This window comes from Equus asinus, chromosome X, assembly GCF_041296235.1.
Source record: "Equus asinus isolate D_3611 breed Donkey chromosome X, EquAss-T2T_v2, whole genome shotgun sequence".
Taxonomy (NCBI): domain Eukaryota; kingdom Metazoa; phylum Chordata; class Mammalia; order Perissodactyla; family Equidae; genus Equus; species Equus asinus.
Genome location: NC_091820.1, coordinates 102,123,093 through 102,145,988, shown reverse-complemented (window position 1 = coordinate 102,145,988; position 22,896 = coordinate 102,123,093). Strand labels below are relative to the sequence as shown.

The 22,896-nt window shown below is 41.7% G+C and overlaps 1 protein-coding gene across 2 annotated transcripts; it reads left to right on the top strand.

The window, feature by feature from the left end:
• The first annotated feature begins 4,266 nt into the window (after positions 1-4,266).
• Positions 4,267-20,351, top strand: IRS4 (insulin receptor substrate 4). 2 transcript variants are annotated; one of them, XM_070502652.1, is made up of 3 exons: positions 4,352-8,169; positions 17,208-17,353; positions 17,828-20,351. In XM_070502652.1, the coding sequence occupies exons 1-3, from the start codon at positions 4,374-4,376 to the stop codon at positions 17,936-17,938; spliced, it is 4,053 nt and encodes a 1,350-aa protein (XP_070358753.1). In that variant the 5' UTR covers positions 4,352-4,373; the 3' UTR covers positions 17,939-20,351. The 2 variants fall into 2 exon arrangements, with proteins under 2 accessions (XP_014710102.3, XP_070358753.1); XM_014854616.3 differs by lacking the exon at positions 17,208-17,353 and having other exon boundaries at positions 4,267-8,169.
• Positions 20,352-22,896: the final 2,545 nt, after the last annotated feature.

Sequence of the window (22,896 nt, the reverse complement as noted above, 5' to 3'; positions counted from 1 at the left end):
AGGAAAAAAGCTGATGAGTTTTTATTACTACTAACTACTCAATTGAGTCAAACAACTGCTTTCTTAAAACAGGATTCACAGGAAATTCCTTTTAAAGACAAACACCATTAAAGGCATATTTCTTCATTGGAAAAAAAACTGTTCTAAATGTCCTGTGGCCGTGTTTATCCATTTATCTTAGTTTCTAAGTGTAAAATACCAGCTGAAATGCTTGCGTTTTTCCTCCACAGCTAAAACGGCAAACAAATAAGAAATAGTGTAGGTTTTATTACTTCTTATCTGTTATTTAAAAAATCTGCGTGTGAGACTCTTGGTTCAGAGTCCAAACTTAACAGAAATTATAACTGGATATGGAAAACAACTTTAGCTTTCTGGGGTAACTTGTCCTAAATATAAAAACAAAAAATTAAGGGACAGGAATCTATAACCAAAGGAGAGTAGAGCAGTAAAGCAACCATCTGGTGAGTTCAGGGCAAATACAAAGTCTCTACTTTTTGCCTGAACCATCTCGATGTCTGTCCACCCCTCCACTTTATTTTGCCTATGGAAACCTGACCTAAACTAAACAACTATTCTATATCATTAAGTTGTCCAGGAAGATGAAAGTTTAAATACACGTCAGACAAGCTGCAGCATCTGGCGCAATTCAGTAACGATGGTCTCCTCCGGAGAGCTTCAGTGTTGGAATACCTTTTAGAAATGAGTAGATTTGGTTAACCTATGTAAAGAAAATAATGTTCTTCTAGCCATATATTCTCCCTGTTCACAAGTACTAATATTCGCCCGATTCTCTCCCTTGGTAGGAAACATACAAAGTAAAACTCCATGAAACATCTCACTATATCTCTGATTCCATTTTGTTGCAGTCAGGTAATATACTCTGCATACCAATGATCAGCATTGTTAATCTTTCACTGTAATAGTTTAAAAATTGTTTTCACACTTCTTTTTTTTAACGTATTGATTAGTCCTAGGGGCTTCCCCCAGAGTAGAGGATAATGTCTTACAAAGTATTGAGTGCTACATAAAATTTAATAAGCTTAGATGCTCTCAGAGTTTGTTGATAGAACAAACTTAGCTCTCTCTTTAAAAGAGCATATAAGTTTAGATATATAAGATCGTTTTAAAGAAAGTTAGAAGTGATCACAGTTACATTTGTGTATGTCAACAGCTCCCTTCTAAACTGCACTACAAACCTCACTTGCCAAATTTACACACCTTTCAAAATAGAAGAGACTCAAGTCTAAATGTGATGTTTCTCATCAATAGACTGGGAAAAAACTTGCAACAAATATGACAGTGTTGTAATATCTTTATTATGTAAACAAGCCACACATAATAAGCAAAAACACTAAGAATCAAATAGATAAGGCAAAGGAAACAAAAAGACACTTTATAGAAGAAAATATTAGCAAATATATATAAAAGTTCTTATCTCACTAGTAAACAAAAATGTAAATTAAAAGAACAGTGGAATACCATTTCACCCATCTTATCAGTAATGTTTTTAAAAAGAAGAAAGTCAATTCTGGCAATCAGTGTGGTGACAGGCGTAAACTGATATAATATCTTTGAAAAATAATGCATCGAATGTTCATACCTTTTAACCTAGTAATTCTACTCCTCGGTTTCTACCCCAAGGGAATAATTCTAAACATAAAAAAAAAGCTATAGGTACAAGATGTTCAGTGCAGCATTATTTATAATATTGAAAAAAATGAAAACCTAAATACTTCAAAGCAGAGGGATGATTAAGTACAGCAATACACAGCTGCCTGGAATATTTTGCTGCATTTTGAATGATGTTAAGCTGATCTATATAATATGGGGAAATGTTATCGTGTAATGTTAAGTGAAAAGAACAAGATACAAAACTATATACATGGTAAGCCTATCACTCTATGAAAAAATTCTATAGACGTGAGGATTCTTAAATCTATTCTTTTCAGTATTTTCCAAATTTTAATTAACTCACAGCTTAATGTTTTTCAATATATTTTAAAATGTCACGTTTTTACTCACAGCACTTTCAAATGCACTGCCTTCTTTTCAAAAACATTTCTATCTAAAGCAAAACCCTGTGCTTGGAAAGACATGAAATATCATAAAACCTGTCATAAAAAATATCAAATTATTTTATTCATTATCATTTTGGATATAAGTGTAGAGGATCTTCTACCTATGTGCCAAGGCAGCTGAAACATGTAGGGAGCAGCTCCAGTCAGGTTTCTCTCAGCATCCACACCCCTTCTCTCTCTAGCCTCTTTCGGAACCCATCGCTGCTCCCAGCACCTGTGAATATACTGTGCCTATAAACCCATGGCAGCAGAGGGAATGTTAATGATTGTTTCTCACATTTTGGGGACAACCAAAACCAATTTCTTTTTTCCCCAAATAGAAGCATCAAAAAGGAGCCACTCATCCAAGTATTTTTATTCTGCTTCTAACAGAGAACAAATTTTTAAGAAAGCAGGGGTGGGGTTTATTTTTACGATGTATACATTGCCTAGTTTACTGTTAGATTTTATAAATAATACCCTTTGCAGCATCTACCCTAGGGCAAAGGTGAACGGCATTCCATTCTTTTAGAGAGAAATACCATATGTCTCCTTTTTTTCACCCTCAAATCCCTCTTTGCAATTGCGATCCCTCCTTTGACATTTTAATGTGATATCGACCCATCTCCACTCTTAGGAAGCTGAAATCCTAGTAAAGAGAAAGAGAGAGAGAGAAAGAGAGAGAGGGATTGAGAAACACTTTAGGAGGTTGCACTTACACTCCAGCAGTTTTTCCAGAAACAAGAGAGGCAGTAGTTCTTATTTTTGTGATGTCAAGTTGTAGACTGAAATTCAGCAAAAATCTTCTTTTCTTGACGCGAGGGATGTAAAATACATTCTAGGATATGTATTTGGTATGATCCTTTGTTCTAGGTGTGAGCTTTTCTTTTTCTAAACTTTTTGGGTCTCATTCAAGGAAAGAGAAACAACATTATTTTGAAATTCTCTTAAAGGCGCCTTTCAAAGCATCTCCCACGGGAAGATATCACGACAGCTCAACACTGGTGTATTTCAGTAAGAATCGAGTCCGATTTTTTTCAACACGGCTGTATACTTTGCAGGCCCCCAAATTTGTGCTTTCATAGTCATCATTAATCAAATAGCCAGAAACACCATCTTTAGCCAACCTGAGTTTCGTGGGCTAGAAATTAGCTCTGATTAGAGATTATGTTCATTTTGAAGGCATCGCTGTTATTCGTGTGCCTTAGAGTCGCGGGCTTTTGTCAGGGCTGGAGCGGGCTCGAGAGAGGCTGAAGCGCCGTGGGCGGCAAGTCTGAGGGCCCCCGGTCGTTAACACACGTTTCCATGGGGTGCCCACACTTTCTCCCAAGACGCTCAGCTTGCCGTGCGCGGCGGGAGCGAGTGGACCAGACTGTGACAGGAATAGAGAATTTATGTGAGGGACAGTGAGAAATAGAGTGCCCGGCTGAGTTCCCGGGTCACTGTGGCTCAGGGATTTGCACGAGTTTATCACTACCATTAACAGCTATTTGCAGAGGGTTGTTTACCGCCTGAGTGCGCTACAACCAGAGAGCCGAGCCCACTCCGGGACCCAAGCCACGCCCCCTCGCCCCTCAGCTCCCCTCCTGCCCCTCAGCTCCCCTCCTGCCCCCCAAAGTAATTAACTCAGGGCCGCCTTCGTGCCAGACACTCCCATTGGCTCCCATCCCATCCAATGAGAACCTTGCAACAGTTTCACCTGGCTCCCGCTTCCCAAATAAACAAACAAACCGTCCCGCGAGCGTGCCAGCTCTTTTCCCCGGCGCCGCCTGAGACGGTTGCGCTCCGCCCCCTCCCGCCACCTCTCGCCCCCTCCAGCCAATCGAGCCAGGGCTGTGCAGCCCCGGCCCGGCCCCGATCGGGGGCCGCTCTCTCCTCCGCCCTTCTCGGCCTTCTCCTGCCCCCTCGTGCCTTCGTGGACTCCTCGTTAGGACCAGTTTGGCAGAGAGCCCCGCCTCCTCCCGTTGGTCCTCCCGTGGCCCACAGGCCAGGAGATTCACCGAGAGGGTCTAGGCCGGGTAGGAGGTGGCCCCGCCTCTCGCGCCCGCCGCCGCCCCCTCCCTTGCACACCTCTACTAGCTGCAGCTCGAGCCCCTCCACTGCGCCGGTAGCAGGAGCCGCCGCGGCCGCCGCGTGAGGCAGCGGTCACGTGTTGTTTTGCCTGCCGCCGGCCGCGCTGAGTGGAGTGGGCGGGGGCGCGGGCCGAAGCGGGAGGGGGCTGGGGCGGGCGGACAGGGGTAGACGGCCTCTTCCCCAAACCCTCCCTTCACCGACCCCCCCTCCCCCTCGCTCACCTTAAAACCACCGTGCATCACCATGGCGAGTTGCTCCTCTGCTCTCGACCAAGCGACAAGGAGAGGGAGAGCTGCAGCAGCGGCAACAGCAGCAGCTCTAGCTGCGGTGGCGACCACCCCACTTCTTTCCTCGGGAACCCCGACCGCACTCATTGGGACCGGGTCGTCCTGTCCGGGAGCCATGTGGCTCTCTACGGCCACTGGCTCCCGGTCAGACTCCGAGTCCGATGAGGAGGACCTCCCCGTCGGGGACGAAGTCTGCAAACGCGGATACCTGCGGAAGCAGAAGCATGGGCACAGGCGCTACTTCGTGCTCAAACTCGAGACCGCCGACGCCCCAGCTCGGCTGGAATACTACGAAAATGCCAGGAAGTTCCGGCACAGTGTCCGCGCCGCGGCGGCTGCAGCAGCGGCGGCCGCCTCTGGCGCCGCGGTCCCCGCGCTCATCCCACCGCGGCGCGTGATCACCTTGTACCAGTGCTTCTCGGTGAGCCAGCGAGCCGACGCAAGGTACCGACACCTCATTGCCCTTTTCACCCAAGACGAGTATTTCGCGATGGTGGCCGAGAACGAGTCGGAGCAAGAGAGCTGGTACTTGCTGCTCAGCCGCCTCATCCTCGAGAGCAAGCGCCGCCGCTGCGGCACGCCCGGCGCGCAGCCGGATGGAGAGCCGGCGGCGCTGGCGGCTGCAGCGGCGGCGGAGCCACCCTTCTACAAAGATGTGTGGCAGGTAGTAGTCAAACCCAGGGGGCTGGGGCACAGAAAAGAGCTGAGCGGCGTGTTCCGGCTCTGTCTTACCGACGAGGAGGTTGTGTTTGTGAGGCTGAATACCGAGGTGGCCAGCGTGGTTGTCCAGCTCCTGAGCATCCGTCGCTGCGGGCACTCAGAGCAGTATTTCTTCTTGGAAGTCGGCAGGTCCACCGTCATCGGTCCGGGGGAGCTCTGGATGCAGGTTGATGACTGTGTAGTGGCCCAAAACATGCATGAGCTGTTTTTGGAGAAGATGAGAGCCTTGTGTGCAGACGAGTACAGAGCCCGCTGCCGCAGCTACAGCGTCAGCATCGGCGCCCACCTGTTAACCCTGCTGTCCGCTAGGAGGCACCTGGACGTGCTGCCGCTGGAGCCCAGCGGCTGGCTCAGAAGGTCCCGCTTTGAGCAGTTTTGCCACCTCAGGGCCATCGGTGACGGGGAAGACGAAATGCTCCTCACCAGGCGCTACATGACACCCAGCGAGCCTGTACACCCCTCGAGGAGAGGAAGACTGTACGTGCCCAGAGCGCGCAGGTCCAGGAGAGCAGTTTCAGTGCCAGCCAGCTGTTTTCGCCACTTAGCACCCAACCCGGTGCGTGCTCCGCGCCCTGCAGAAGCCCGCAACCTTGGAACTTGCCTGTCTCCAGAAGCATCTGGTTCTGGCTCTGGTAACTCTGGGGAGGAAGGCAATCCTGAGGGCAAAGAGGGTCAGGAAGGAAATGGAGGCGACTACATGCCCATGAACAATTGGGGCTCAGGAAATGGCCGAGGCTCAGGAGGTGGCCAGGGCTCAAGTGGCCAAGGCTCCAGTAGCCAGGGCTCAGATGGAAACCAGTGCTCAGGTGGAGGGCAGGGCTCCGGAGGTGGCCAGGGCTCAAGTGGCGGCCAGGGGTCAGGGGGCCAAGGTGCAGGAGGAAACCAGTGCTCAGGAGATGGCCAAGGCACCACAGGTGGTCATGGCTCAGGTGGTGGCCAGGGAGCTGGAGGTGGGCACGGCTCAGGCAGTGGCCAGGGACCTGGAGATGGCCATGGCTCAGGCGGCGGCAAGAACTCTGGAGGGGGCAAAGGCTCAGGAAGTGGGAAAGGCTCTGATGGCAATGGTGAACGTGGAAAATCTCTGAAGAAAAGATCCTACTTTGGCAAATTAACTCAAAGCAAGCAACAGCAAATGCCACCACCTCCACCACCTCCACCTCCACCTCCGCCAGCTGGAGCAACAGGTGGAAAAGGGAAGTCCGGGGGAAGGTTCCGACTTTATTTTTGTGCTGACAGAGGAGCCACAAAAGAACGCAAAGAAGCCAAAGAAGTCAAAGATGTAGAGAGCCCCGAAGATGCAGCTCGGGGTCCCCACAGAGTCAGAGCTTTTGATGAAGATGAGGATGACCCATACGTGCCAATGAGGCCAGGGGTGGCTGCCCCTCTCGCAAGCTCCAGTGATTATATGCCAATGGCTCCTCAAAATGTCTCTGCTTCAGAAAAGCGCCATTCTCGATCACCTTTTGAAGATTCAAGAGGGTACATGATGATGTTTCCCAGGGTGAGCCCACCCTCTGCCCCAAATCCTCCAAAAGCACCAGATCCTGAGAAAGAGGATGACTCAAAGGATAACGACAGCGACAGTGACTACATGTTTATGGCTCCTGGAGCCGGTGCAATTCCAAAAAACCCCAGAAATCCTCAGGGAGGCTCTTCCTCCAAAAGTTGGAGCTCCTACTTCTCTCTGCCAAATCCACTTCAGAGCTCCCCGTTGGGCCAGAGTGACCACAGTGAGTATGTTCCAATGTTACCTGGCAAATTACTGGGGAAGGGCCTGGACAAAGAAGCCTCATCTCAGGGGGACCCCAAAGATGCAGCTTCAAAGCCTTCAGTTAAGCAGTCATTCTCAAAGCCTGGAGATGGGGGGTCACCTTCAAAGCCTTCAGATGAGAGCCCCCCCAAGATCAAGGCTAAGAGACCTAACCGACTTTCTTTTATTACAAAAGGAAATAAAATCAAGCCAAAACCACAAAAGCCCACACGTGAGCAGAGAGAAGCTGACAGCTCTAGTGGCTACGTCAACGTTGACTTCACTAAAAGAGATAGCAATACACCAGCACCCTCTACTCAAGGACTGCCAGGTTTGTGGGGCATAATTGCTGACCCCAGACGGTCAGTCTTTTCTAATTACGTGAATGTTGAGTTCGGAGTGCCATTTCCAAATCCAGGAAACGACCTCTCACATCTTTTAAGAGCTATTCCAGGTGCCAACCCTCTCTTTCTGGACGGTGCTAGGTGGCCACTTCTGCCTCTTCCTCCCAGTGCTACAGGGAGCAATGCTAATGAGGAAGAGGGGGACTACATTGAAGTGATGTTCAACCCAGCAATGATACCAGCCGTGCCTTTTGCTGACCGTGCCATTCGCTATGATGCTGAAACAGGTCGAATCTATGTGGTCGACCCATTTTCTGAGTGCTGTATGGACATTTCTCTTTCTCCCAGCCGATGCTCTGAACCACCACCTGTAGCTAGGCTGCTGCTGGAAGAAGAGCTAGAGAGAAGACGTCCACAAAGCCGTTCGCAAGGTTTCTTTGCATCCACCAGAGCCGCTGTCTCAGCTTTCCCAACCGACAGCCTGGAGAGAGACCTCTCCGCTTCCTTAGCCTCGGCCGCCGCTTTGGCCGCTGCGCCAACCTTAGGCGTGGGCCGGGCTTTAGCCGCCGCCTCCGCCCTCGCTGCGGCCCCGGGCATCGGCGCAGCTGCCTCGGGCTTCGAGGCCGCCGCTGGATTTGACTCCGCCTCCGTCCGCTGGTTCCAACCTGTTGCTAATGCTGCTGATGCCGAAGCAGTAATGGGGGCCCAAGACGTTGCCAGTGGCTCGAACCCTAGAGCCCAAAACCCATCTTCAGACCTTGACGGAGATGAGGACGGGACTGGCGAGGCTGCGGCTGCAGCTGCCGTCCCCCCCACACCACCTCGCCGCCAGATGCCGAGACCCCCCGAGCAAGAAGATTCTGACGACGACGACGACACATACGTGAGAATGGACTTCGCCAGATCTGACAACAAGAAGTTCGACTCTCCCCGAAGAGGTTGGTAATTTTAGAATTCATTTTTCTAAAGTTAATGGTTATTGGTTAATGTATTCATGCGCTACTGTGTCTACAATGTTGAGAAAAAGTCAGTCAGTATTTCAGTAACTGGTGCCTATTTGGCGTGGAAAATAGAATTCACTTTTAATTATTCCTGCAATACTTTGCGATCTTTGCGAATATGTAAGTTTTAATCTAATCATAAGTTTCTTTATCTGGAAAGAACTGATGATCATTTATTTAAACATTGGTTCTACTTTGTAGGAGTAGTTAAAACTTAAGGAGATATATCATGAGCATGCTTTCAAAGATCCGTCCCTAACACTTAATGATTTGTACAAACAGGACATCGTTAACTGAATCCCATCAATTCATTTTCAAGTCAAGAAATAAAAGCTACTTTTCTACAAATGCCCATGTTTAACTGTAGGAATTTTACTAAGAGCACAGAATATTAAGCAGTATTAATACACCATTAACATTTCAGCGAGAATGACTTTCTCCTCTGAGTTACTTTTTAAAAAGCAGTCATTGTTATGCTAGTTTGCTGTGATTTGCCAAGAAAGTTAAATCTCGATTGTTAGCATGATTGTCTGGAGGGAACAAAATATAAATAATCCAAAACAACAGGTGATGAAAAGAAGAGAGTATTTGGCTCTGGAATGTATTTTTGTGTTGATTTGTTTTGTTTTTACACAGGATAAATTGCCAGAAACCTCGAGTATTCCTTTCCTCTGTCATTAGTAGTGACAGGCAAGTCACCTTCACTGTGCCTCATTTTCTTCATGTAGCTCCCCAAAAGAGGGTATGGTGACAACTTGATAATGGGTATGAATATTGTTTGAAAGCTTTAAAAAGCATTTAAAACGTCTAATTGGTGTGTTTTCTGGGAAATCCAGGAAAGCAAGATAATAAGGCTGGAGGAAGACCTGACCCCGGGGCAGCCTGCCCTGGAACAGCGAACATTTTCTAAAGGGTTGCTTTCCCAAAGGAGAAGGAAGAGTAGGAGGTGCCAGACCTGGAAATAAGACTTCGAGTAGATCTACTGTGTACATTGTGCAATGTTGTTATCAGTGTGTCTGGAGACATTCTTAAGAAATGATTTTGGAAGATGATGTCTCCATAGTCTCAACTGCCTTCCCTCTTGAGTAGAATGTGCTTCTTTCTCAGTGAAGGGAAGGGATGGACCCCAGCAGTTTTCATTCCAGTAGTCAGTTTAGTGGAGATTTTTGCTTTGCTTGCTTTGTGGAATGCTTTTGTGATTGGATCTCTGCCCACTGTGCTTGATCAGGCAGAACAAGTCGGGGACTGATCACAACAGTCACCTAACAAGCTCCCTATTTAGTGCAGGTGTAGCCCTCCTCCCTTCCTCCCCCTGCTTTAGAAAACTTGCCATACAAAAACTCACATTTGCGGCACGGACATATTCAAGAGTGATCGTTAAAACGACAAAAGGGTGCTTTGGCTTGCCAAAGGATGCACTTCAGATCTCCTTTAAATTGTGAGCTCCCCCCAACACGCAGGCACATACGGATCGCCACTACTACCAGAACCATGAATTTAAAATGTGTAATTATATTTCCAAGAATTTAATTCTGTGAAGTACACCTGGAAATTGGTCTCAAGCTATTATTTGAGCCTAACTGCTGAAGACATCGTTTATGATATTGATGTAGGTATTCCATAGCTGCCTGTGTCCCCATGGTACTTTGGAAAGGACAAGTTTTCATAGATGTTTGCCTGCACTTTCCAAAACTTTTTGTTTAGGCAAAGATTATAATTAGTGAAATCTTCTTGTTCCTTAAATAAACCCTGACTTCTCAAGGATTATCTAGATTTAATTATCATTATTTTGGCATAAGTTACTGATTTATAAATAACTTTAAATGACTTCGTAGCTACATTGGAGATTTAATGTTCTCTGAATGTATCGTTCATGGAGGAAATTCCTGCCTTTATTGAGTGAGCTTGAAATAAAAGAATGAATGTCGAAGCCCTTTGGAACTTTAAAGCACTTTACAAATATAAGATATTTTTAGTTTGTCATTGGATTAACACTGAAGTTTCAACAGTTTCAACTGATGATTTAGTTTCTTACAAAAATGGGTGGTCCTGATGGTGATTGAGGCACATAATTTGCTGAGACATATAAAAAGAAGGATATATAGAAAGAACCCATTGCAGGAAATGACTTTTGTTACCATTTTAATGTAAGTTGATATGTTAGAATGTTGTCTGTGAGGTGTTAACTACAGGCTACATAATTCTGATCACTTTTTGACTATAAAGCCATAGAATAATTTTCCCCCATTTCTGATCTCTCTTCACCCTCCTATCTCACATTTAAAAATATATATCATGTTAGAAAACAAAAAATATGCTTTGACAAAGGAACAAAGGCACAGATTTTATTAGGAGTTATGTATCACAGAGGGTAGTTTTATGGCAAGTGCTTAGAACAGTGCCTGGCACATAGTAAGGGTTGCAGGTGAATTATTATACAACTGTTATCATTGTTGTCATTGTTATTATTATTATTACCTTTGGAAACACAAAGCTAAATTAAAGTTCTCTGCCCTCCTCAAATCCCACTTTTTAGTTAGTCTTTCGTTTAAAATAATTTACATGGTTATTCAGAGTTGGGATCTTTATAGTTGGGACTTAAGTTAACTGAAGTGAGATTTTAAGGTAGTGAGACAGCTTTGTGCACGTAACACAAAATTAATATATAATCTCACTTACCTACAGTCACATTGCATATAAGCATTTTAAAGCCATTTGTTCAAGACAGTTAGAAAGAAGCACCCAAAAATATAACCTGGACTTGACTTTTTTATAAATAAAAGAATTTAAAAATTATGAAGTCCACATTTTAAACATGTGGGTTATAAGCATTAGCTTTTAGGAGGAGAACATAGTTTCTTATATGGTTTAGTCTGACTCTTGACCCCTGTGTGCATTTTTGCCTTTTTAACTGCTGTATCTGATGTAGAATTCAGTTTGAAATGACTTAAGTTGAAAAATTCACTGATTTTTCCATTCCAGAGATAAGAGGATAAGGGCAGCTCTAGGAGGAGTCAGAGAATTGGTCAGTCAAATTAGTAGTGTTGTGATAGCATTTGGTATTAAAAAGCACAAAAAAAATCTGTAGTAATTACCTTTTGAGAGTTCAGACTGGATTATTAACATGAAGGAAATGTAAGCTTCTTTCCAGTGCACTACTGCTAAATCCTCTTGCTATAAATTATAGACGCTGAGAGCAAACTGTTTTTGTTGTATTGGATTTATTATAAATTGCTAGAATAAAATCTCCATGTAGCAGAGTTTTCTCAGTCACCATTAATGAGTGACTTATTTTCGGCCATATTCACCCAGCCTCAAAAAAAATTGGACAGTTGTTTGGAGTCAGGTATTTGGCCTATAACAATGAAGGAGAACTTCATTCAGTTAAAGTTAACTAAAGTTGTTGGCAATCATTATTCATTTGCATTCATTCTAAGAGTGATATTTCCAAGGTAAAAATTTCGGCCATTAGCAAAACATCTGTAAACAAGGACCAAGACTTTAATTGAGCGTAGCAGAATTATCACACATGCATAAAACCTCAAACAAGTTCACTTACTTTCTTTTTCTCTCCCTAATCACCAAACGTGAACCAAAATACCTTGGAGTCATCGGCAGGGAGCTGTTTTCAGAACAAATGCGGGCTTCTTAGCGTGGCCCGAAATTTTTGTGTTGGAACAGGTGAGGGTAACCAGTACAGGGAGAAGTAAGGAATATTGTGCGTGATTTAAAAGGAGTTGTTAAACTGTCAACTTGTTGATTAAGGGAGTGCTTTACAGTTGCATACTGCCTTATAATTTGCAAAGCACATTCACATCCATTGTTATACTGGAGGACGGTAGGTGCTGGAACAGAAGAGTCTTCCCATGGTCCAAGAGGTAAGTGGCAGAGCTGAAAATCAAACCCATACATCTGATTTCAAGTCCCCTGCTCCACCCAGCACTCCACACTGCCCTTTAATCAGATGTTCAATCTGTTGTTTTCCTATTGATGAAAGATTATTATATAGGCAAGAATTGGGGGATGTTACAAATTTTCTTGAATTTGATAGTAGCAAATTTTGTTGTAACTCATTCAGACCGTTGTAACTGTGAACCATCTGCCAGAGCTTGGGTAATTTTCATTATATTGAACTGTTTGCCATGGCTCTTAGAATAAAAGAATTTGACCTGTACTGGAATTGAAAGTTTTAGATCTGGTCTAGGGAGGAGTTTGCTAATCTTTACCTCCCAAACGCAAATAGTGTGTGTATCTCTTTGGGTCCCACAGAAACATTGAAAGGAACAAAAATGAAAAGGAGGGTGCATTCAGTAAACTTCCATTAATGGTCATTTCCTTAACTGAAGTTAGATATCTTTGGTTTTCTTAATAATCCATTGGCATTTGCCACTTTGCATTTACCACTTACAGCAAAAAAGTCTTTTAATTTCACTTTATCCATATGTATAAAATCTGACATTCCAATATAAACCATCACAATGGGCAAAACAGGATAAATTGAGACAGGTGGAAGAAAAAGCACTGTAGAAATAGATGCTCTTTATTTGTTTAAAATGCAGACCTGCTTCTGACAGTCAGGCAGGTAGATTTTAGAAGCCTTGAAAATCAAATCCTGTCCTTGGGACATAAAAATCCTCACTTAAAATTAAATTCATTTTGTTTAGCACCATTTTTTTTTAGTGTTTTAAGACTATGTAAAAATAGCCCAGACATTTTATTGGCAGTATTGGAAAATAGCTTTTGTAAAATGTTTAATGAAAGCCTGCAGTATGTTTTGTCTAAGAGGTGCTGCCAGGCTCTTAGATGGTGAGGATCATTTAATGGAAAACATTACTTGGTCCTGAGTGAAAAATGAGAGATTAAAAAGGCTACCTTTTATAATAATGAAATGAATACATTATAACACATTCAGGTTTTACCACAACTATCAGATTGCTAACTTTAAAGCTATTGATAAAATTGCCAAGATAATGTGCTTGCCGTATGAACTCAAAATATATTCTCTAGCAATGCTGCACTACAGCTTGTGCACTACACTTGTGCAGCTACAGGCCTTACATTTCCATCTTCTTCTGGAAATGTAGGCTGAACACTTGAGAAATATGAATTTTTAAAGATTTAAAAAAATATATAGACATATATCCTATTTTAGATTCTTTTTAAGAAAGGGCACCTTACAATTTCTGGCTGAGGATTTAATTACTTTTAGAACTAATGGAAAATATGTACTTAAATATTTATTTAGTGAAATGAGAAAGTTATTGCTATTTTTCCCTAGTTTCTTGACACCTCTTATTGCTTAGCATTGCGTTGGTTGTATTATGTGAGTCTTACCCTCATGTGCCCTTTGCCGAACTTGTGTCCCTAATTTCAGGAAAACATGCCCTTGGCTGGTTTCCGTGGCTGAAAAGGCAAGGGTCACTCTGGGAGTCCCATGGGGCCTGTGGAGGACTTATACCCCCAGATGTTGCTCATTCCTAGTTCGCAGCCTGCTTGGGCTTAGCTTGCAGGAACAGCCTTCCTTGCAGGGCTCCCTATTCTGCAGGTCCAAGGCTATGCTGCCTGCTCTACTCTCAGTTGTTGGCACAGAGGCAGCTGGGATGGTGTTTAAAGCTATTTTCATGGTTGGATTGACCACGATATGTTTGATGCTAGCCAGACCTTCTGGATTTACTCAATATCCAATTCCCCATAAACTGTAGTCTCTTTAGCTTGTTTTCACAATTTATATAATTTGCCTCTCTATGATTACTAATTTTCTACTTTTAGACTTGAAACTTAGAGAGAAGATCAATGAAGTCTCTAAGTTCATCTTGAAAATTATTCACATGTACACCCATGGTGCCCTTGAAATTCTGACCAATAAATGTGATTTTTAATTCCTGCTTTTTCATAAGTTGTGCCTCGAGCCTTGAAGGCATACCAACACTGTCCTCACCCTCAGACCTGCCCTCTCCCATGAAGGACTCCTTATTGCGGCTGAAGCTCTTACATAGTTTCCTTTCCACAGTCACCCTGTCCCTAATTATTCTAGCTGCTTGAGTTTAGGGGACACTATTCCTATTGCCATGGCTAGAAGGGATATTTTCCTGGAGTTCCAAGTTGAAACTTCAAATACATCTTCCCACAGAAATGATGTTATAAATGACGGTCGGGTGTAGTCAAAGTAGTTCCTCTGTTAGTTCAGGAACTACATTAGGTTTGATAGAGGCGTGTGTAGACAAACCTATGAACCTATCCACCATTTATTTATAGCACTGTTTCTATGGAATAATTTATTCTGAGTTTCAACTAAACAATGAGCCTTGGAATATGTCTCTTTTGTAAATTGTAGACTGCCTATATTAGAATTCTAGTAACTTGCATTCTTTAAGTCTGCAGTAACTAGGCAGCAGAGTGAAGTGGCCCAAGTGTGTGTTGGGAGGTAGTAGAGAAGCTGACCTGGGATGAAAATCCTGTGGCTGATCCCCATATAGTTTGTATCCAGATAATCAAGACTGGAATGAACTTGCATAAGTGGTCCAGGGCCCACTAGTGAAGGGCAAGTGTGAAACAATTGAGCTGACCTTTGAGGAGATGGAGGTTTACAACTGCTATCCATTTCCCTTGCAGATTCTTTTGACTATTCTGTCACAAAACTCTTGCCACCATGGAGAGAAACATATTTAATCTTCTGATCTATGGAGGAGACAATAGTCTGGTATGATTGGTGTTGTAAAAACTAGCAGCAATTATTGCTAGTTTTCACCCTTGAGGGACAGCACTTAGATTTTTATTAAGTCCTAGAGAATCATCCTCCTTTACATTCAGAGGTCACAGAAAGGTGTGACGATCTATTCTTATGGGGGGAAAAATCAATCTATAAGCCAGAGGCAATGCTAAACTAAATAGTATAACTGTATCATTATACATTCATCTTTGAGGTATATGCTTCCATTTCTCTTCATTTCCTTTCCTTTGCCTTCAATGCTTTACTTGGTTGCCGCTGCTCGTGTGATCATCAGTCGACTGCAGGGATGGTATGTTGACTAATAAACAGAGTAAGGAATTTTCAAAAGAATTTGAAAAATATTTTTTTTGAGTTCTAGGAAAATTGGGGTTGAAAAGATAAGTAAGGCAATGAGATTGGGGAGAGTGGAAAGAGAATGAGAGAATAACTGGATATATTGTTATAGTTTTGGCTTTCTCTGGGCAAGGGAGCCATTGCTGTTTTGGACTTCAAACTGTAATAGAGGCATGTTTATGATTCATATAAAGAAGTCTGGAATGCCCTGGAGGAACTGCCTTCTCGGCTGGCCCTACAAATTTCCAGGGATATTGAAGTCATGTGTGTTTTATTAGCATACTAAAGATTAATGTTCAGGTTTATATCATTATACAAATTGAAACAGAAAAGTTTACTTCTTTCATTTTTGAGAAGAAAATGATACCTGCCAGGTTTTGGGGGTAGCAGTAGGAAAATGTTTTGACCCATCCGAGTCCATTAAGGTTTTCTCTCTTGTAGAGAAAAATTGCTTGAAGAGCATACCTCCCGTTAAAAGGGGTGGAATTAACTTGTCATTAAAAAGATCTTTGATTAATCAGAAAGAATACCCAATACAGTAATTATTTATAACCTATCAGTATCGAGTGGAAATAATACATCAAAAACAGCCCATGTTATTAAAGACATCACCATTTACTTTTGTGGTGGTGAAATGATATCAAAATCAACAGGAGACAGCGCTAAGATATGATTGTCAGCCCTTTGGTAGTCATTTTGCAGACTGTTTCTGATGGAGTTTTAATCCTGAATTGCCTTCCTTTGCCACCCAGCAAGCTTCTGAGTTACTTCCTTATGCTGTTCTTTGGAATGAGCTCAGGGAATGTAAACTCATTTTAATATTGGCCTGAGTAAAACAGGATTATAATGGTAAATCTGTGGCTCAAGTTCCCATAATTCATTTCCAAAGCAAATTAAATTATTTTTGGATTATCTTGTTTTGGATAGCATTATTCCTTTCCACCAGCATGGTTAATCAAGAGTTGACAAATATATTTTGTAAAGTAAACTTGAAATCACACCGTTATTTGCTAGGTTTTAGTATAATATCAAGCATTCACCCAATGCTGGTATAGGAAAGCAATTGAAATATAAATCAAATTTTTAGTTGAGCCTCTGTCATTTAATAGAAGTAAAGAAGAAAGCAAAACAACTCTAATAGCAACAGATACCCCTTATTTCAGGCTTAGTATAATGTTGATGGGGTAGTTATATGGAACTTTATAAATTTGTATCTTTCTGGAAAAAATGTATATGGAATGTAGCATATTGTATAGGTTAGTAAGAAATCCCCTTTAAAGCACATGCAGTGTGCTGTAATGAACATATTTTTATATTAAATTAGGTGAGATACCTTTCTAACCTTAAATTTCTGCTAAAAATACCTAGTTGATAGTATCTGCAAAATTCTATGCTGCTAGTCTAGCCTAATTTTACAGCAGATAATTGAGTTGCTAATATGCACTCTCACAGTTAACCTATGACTATCGTGGACACCTTTTATGCTGTTTAAACCTGATAGACATGTAGAATCTAAAATTTCCTAAACCCACTGGTGACAGGAAAATTTAATATCTTTACTAATCTACGGTGTTTATTTTTTAAAAATCTTTTAATGTGGAGGAGTGGCCCTATACAATGAATCAGGACTAATAGCCACAAGTAGGTGGAAGGGGAATGGAGACCTTTGATGCTTCATCCAGCTGCAAGTGTTACATTTTTAAAACTTGTGATGAAAGAATGAATGGTTAAAATGTATACTGCTGGTTTAAGGCAAGATCTTGTACTTGAAGCCTACTCTGGGGGATGCTTTCCATGGATTCTTTGGCTGTAATGATATAGAATACTTGGTACTTTGATGTGACCTGATCTTAAAGTAACACTAGCATCCCATAATCAATTTGCTGACCATTTATCCCCATTCCTTCTCCAGTCCAGCGCCTTCTTCAAGGTACCAGACCCCCTTCCTCTGCCCCACTCCCGATTATGCACCCTCTCAATAAGCAGAAGGCCAAGAGAGTAATACCAGAACTTCTTTTTATTAGACAGATGGGCATTTCAATCAAATCTCCTTTGCAGGTATGATTTTACTCTTTTAGAAGAAATTCAGTAATCAAGTCTGGAGACTATCACCAAGGCTGTGCTTAAATCCCTTGTCTTGTGCCACATAAGCTGATGAAGGTATAATCAAGCATGTAGAAGAAGATAAAAATTCTCTTTGTCTGCCTAATGCCTGGCTCACTTGCTGGCCCCCCTGGGAGGAAGTAGAACAGTGCATGCATGAACAAAGCTGCTATCCACCAGAAATGTCAGAGTGGCAGCCTGGGGGCAAAAGGAGTAACTACCCTTGCACCTTTCCTGGGCTTGTGCTGGTGTTTGTCACAGGCAGTCAGCACAGTTAGGCATGTCCATGCCAAGGCAGTCTCCTCAATATGGCTCTCAAAAACTACTAGTTCAATTTTGCTTTGTTTTGTTTTAGAACAGGGTGGGGGTGAAAGCACTTCACGCTTTAATTTTGAAAATAACTTGTGTTTTGTCATCTTTTTTTTCTAGAGTGATTACATTGCCACAAAAACACATTTTAGAAGAAAAGTGATGTCTATGGAATTTCATCTTTGTCTACTCCAGATCTGCCTAAAAGAAAGAAAATTCAGAGGCTTCTGAATAGAAAGCAACCTGAATTTCTAAAAGCCTACAAGTGGATGCTGGCAGTTGAGTGATCCTAATACAGATCATTCATACTGCGGCCCTTGGATCCAGTGATTTTGAATTGAGAAATTCATACTATGTTTTTGTTTTCTGGTTTCTTTCCTCAATCTGTCTCTTTGAAAAGAAACAAATATCGTAATAGTTAGCAGCTCATGACTCTTTCTTTTCCCTCTTTTAAAAAAATGTTATTTACATATGTGTGAATGTGGCCAATAGCAATTTCACTGGTGTGTAGTACTTAGATTTAGTTTTGATGTTGAAAATCTTTTAAACAAGGGCAGGTAAAGAAAAAAGTTATGTTCATGAGAAGGTAGGTATGATCTGAAATCTTTTTTTCTGTGTAGTACATACATGAAAACATTTCTTGATCAAGGAATTAAATATCAACTGAACTGATATCTTGATGGGACATTTTCAGTATTTTAAAGGCAGAACCAAAGGACAGATTATCTCAGTTTTTGCTCATTAAAAAAACTGCAACATTCTGTCCACATTAAACGTCAACTAAACTAATACCTTGACAGAGAATTTCCAACATTTTAAGGGCGGAACTGAGGAATAGATTATCTCTTTGTCCATATACAACAGTGTGATGTTCTGCCTGCAAATCAATTGAGCATTTCCAAAACAACTATTTTTTTTTAAATTTTGAAACCTACATTTTCCCCCTAAAAGAGCAAAAGTCTCCTGACAAAGCCCCTCTCTGCCTCTCTGGGCCTCCTCTCTTTCACCCTCCATTATCTCCCTCTTTCTGGCTCTCTCCTTGACCCACACTCTCCCTCCTATGCCCAGGGCTCCTATAAAGAGATCAGTTTCCCATATTCAAGAAATTAGTGTGTACATGTCAATCATCTGACTAAAACTTAAGCCAAAAGGAACCTCTTATAAGGCCTTGTTTCACTTTGGACACTGAGCCTATGTAAGACGTACCAAATTTTTAAAAGATCAGAGCAAGCTTCCCCCTCCTGTTTTTGCTTGCCTCTGATGGAAACTGAATTAAGATTTTAGGAACCTGGACCTTTGAGAACAGGACACTAACAGGTGGTGATCACAGAGGATAGGTACAAAGGTCTTGAAACTTGCTTAGAGCTTTGTTATGTGGTGGCACACAAATCACGACTTATACCATCACTGGCAAACCTCATCATATCAAAGATGGGTGTGAGTGTCTGTATAAGTGTGCGAATGCTAGTGTGTGTGTGCACATATTTGTGTGTATGCACACCTTTGTGTACCTGTATACATGTGATTGTAGATGTACCTGTTGTGTGTAACTCTGTTAAAAAAATCGCTTCGCATTTAACGTGCAACTTTGAAGTAGTGTAATATTTACCTAAAGTTTTTCACCACTCAATTTTGATGTCTTTAAACGTGTACTTCTATCTTCGAGCAGGCTTATAGTACATGTTGCTAAGCTAACTTTTCTGAAGAAGTGAGTAGACTTCTATTATTTTTCTTTGCCTACCAACCGAAGGGGGGGGGGGGGCTCTTTTTTTTCCCTTGTGAATGGTGCTGAGGAGAGGATGTGACTGCAGTACCAATCACTACTCCAGTTACTGGTCACTGCCAGGGCATCAACTTCATCAGTTCCTTCAGACTCTTCTCTTTTCCCAACCTAATCAAATAATGCAGTGTGGCTTTTGTTCATTATGATAACAATGCACTCTTTAGGCAGCCTTTTTTCAAGCCTTCTGTCACCATTTTATTTTCAAGTAAGTTAAGTCATAATCGTTCAGAATTGTGGAAAGAAAATATTATTTTGGGGAAAATACTATATTGCTTTATTTGCATATTAGGTTCAGGGGCTGCCAGAAGACAGGGTACAGCACAGATGTAACACTTGCTGAATAAATGAATGGGAAACCTCATACGCAACAGTACATACCAATAGTAACAGGTACAAATAGTCACAGGTACAGCATAACAAATATGCAATCTTTTTGACACTACTTCTTAGTTTACAGAGACAACTAATTTATTCAGTATTGTGCTGGAAGAATCTTTTTAGAATATGTGTACCAACATATCACTTTCCAGCTACCAGTTTATGCTGCTGTTAAGAAAAACCAATGATGGAACGATTTTTCTGTGATCTCTATCTTTAATTTGGTATCCGACATAGTAACTTGGTCACTAAAAACTAAAACTTTACAGTTCCAACAGCTCATTACATTTGCTATTTCTGCTTCTCAGATCTGCTTTGAGTTGCTTTGGCTTTGTCTTCCTTTGTAAATATTCTTATACTCTCTTTTCTTTGTAAACATCTCATTTGCAGTTTTGGGAGACAAGCTTGCAACTCTGTATAGTGTTTATATATATCTGACTTGCCTTTCCGTAGAGCTACTCGCAGTAAATGTGTTCATGAACGTTATTTGTGTGGAGACTCATTTTTTCTTAACAGTGTCGTCTCTACTTCATTATGAATATATTTTTCTGCTCAGTGGTTGAATTGACTGCATTTTCTAGAATAAAGCAGTTGGGATAATTTAGAGTTTAGGTTAAAGTTACTATGCCTAGAAATATGAGGCTTTTCAATAGAGTTAATACATCAACACTTGATTCTCCAAATGTGGTGGTGATACTAGTGTAGAACTTACCTGAGTTTTCATGTTGATAATGATAATGTGTGAATCCTATATTGAAGGAACTACTCGAGGAGATTAAGGTAATAAATCACAGGTTTTTTTTCTGTCTCCTTCCCTTGTCATTACTCTTGCCCTTTAAGTGACTCCCTTTTCATTTGCTTATTTTTAATCACTGGGAAGGCAAATATGGGTACATGGAAAATACACCAATGAATAGACAAACATTTTTGCATTGATGGTGTATAGAAGGATGGACAGATTGAATATCAAGAATAAATTAGCAAATTATATTGTCAGCCTTATCAGAAACCAAGGGTTCAAAGGAATGCTGGAAAAATAATTGCCTCCTTGATTCTTTACCAAATCACCCTTGCCACACAGAAGGGTAGTAAAAGTAAATAAGACTTTGGGATCAATGCTTGCCTGAGGATCAATGTGGGAGGGAGGGAATCTGTGAAATCAGATGGGCATAGGGCAGGGAGGCAGTTCTCACATCATGTATATTATCCACAAGATACATGGATTGTATATTTGCAGACAATTGAGTTCATTGTGCAGCTTGACCTTACTTGAAGCATCTGAGAAGTTGTGTGCCAAACAATATCACAATGAGAAGGTGTAATTAGATTGCCTTTATTATTACAAACTGTCCACAATAGAGACCATCTTAGAGTCTGTGTAAATAAAATGTATGTGCACGTATACATATATATTCTGTTTTTTTTTTAGGATTGGCACCTGGGCTAACAACTGTTGCCAATCTTTTTTTTTTTTCCTGCTTTATCTCCCCAAACCCCCCCTGTACACAGTTGCATACCTTAGTTGCAGGTCCTTCTAGTTGTGGGATGTGGGACGCTGCCTCAGCGTGGCCTGACGAGCGGTTCCATGTCCATGCCCAAGATCCGAACCCTGGGCCGCTGCAGCAGAGCACGCGAACTTAACCACCCGGTCACGGAGCCGGCCCCTATACATATATATTCTTATCCCCACTTCAAGGGAGGCAATCTTTGTCATGGCATAACCCAAACATATTTTATTCATCTCAATCCCTGAAAGACAGACATGCATATCTGTGCTTATCAGTCTACATGATCTTTGTATACTCATTTGGTGATTCACATCTTAATGGGACTTGAATTCCTGGAACAGTAGGCATAGTCAGTGTGGTTGCTTTGACAATCAGCAGAACTCACTAGCTGGAAAGATTTACGTTGAAGAGTGCATGCACAGAACTTCAGCTTCTCCACTCCCCTAGTCTCATACAGAATAACCACATGCTTACTATAGAATGTGAAGGGGTTCTGTTTCTTTAAAGCATAAAACCTACTCAGAAGATTTTTTCAGGTACAACATGCCTAAGTACACACTAGTTAAGCACCTCCAGTGACTGCTTAGAAAAATATTACTAGGTGCTAATTGACCCCAAAGGGCATCTTAGAAATGCACCAAAATGCTTTTTTTAATGTTTTGAAAATAAAACTGCCCAAAGGCAGAACCTGGAAAATGTGAGTATGAAAATTTGTGTGGGTAAGCCAGATCACATCCCCTAATTTATAAAATGTGCAAAAGAGAAATTATGCAAAATTAATGCACAGAATGAGGTTGAACTGTATTCTGTTTTAGAAAAAGCAATTCATTTTCCCTCCAAGACATGCACGTTAATGGATGCTGGTTTTCAGGCAGCCACCTTAAGTCCCAGTTTGCTGCTTAAGTGTACTTCAGAGATAAGAAATGCAACCAAGCTGTACAAAATGAGACAATTTCCCTTCTGTCTCTTGTGCATGATAAATGCTAAAGCAATTAGGAACCAGTGTTGCATGCTACATTGGAATTTTTCAGCAATATCTGTGCTGTGCTACATAAATGGGGGAAACTTAGAAAAAGTCCTGAGAATTTAGGAGAAGACCATGATTTAGCTTAATATTAAACATTTGGGTCTATAGAACTGAACTAGAAGCAATCCCCTTCTTGACTTTTCAATCTCAGAATATCCATTATAAATTCTTCTATTTCACTGGCAGTAATCTGAATTAGCATTTCAATAACAAAAGGTGCAAAGAAATATTGAAATGGAAAGCAGATATCTAAGTGTCTATAGAAAAATGTGAAGCTTACAGTTTATTCTATATTTCCACACTTGTAACCCCCAAGAAGATTTTCTACATTTTTGCATCATTTTCAGAGAATTGAATGCATGAAGGCCATGTTAAATATATCCATGCTCAGATTTTTGTTATTGTTTCATTTTAACTTTCTCAGAAGCAGTTTAAAAACCATATATCTGACATTGCTGTTTTACGTTTTTCCTCTTTATATTAAGACTATGCT

Bases quoted from the DNA above. Each gene is read 5' to 3' on its own strand.
- IRS4 (XM_070502652.1), top strand. From the start codon at position 4,374: ATGGCGAGTTGCTCCTCTGCTCTCGACCAAGCGACAAGGAGAGGGAGA. The intron at 8,170-17,207 runs GTTGGTAATTTT...TTCCTTCTCCAG, and splicing joins GTTCGACTCTCCCCGAAGAG to TCCAGCGCCTTCTTCAAGGT. The intron at 17,354-17,827 runs GTATGATTTTAC...TTTTTTTTCTAG, and splicing joins CAATCAAATCTCCTTTGCAG to AGTGATTACATTGCCACAAA.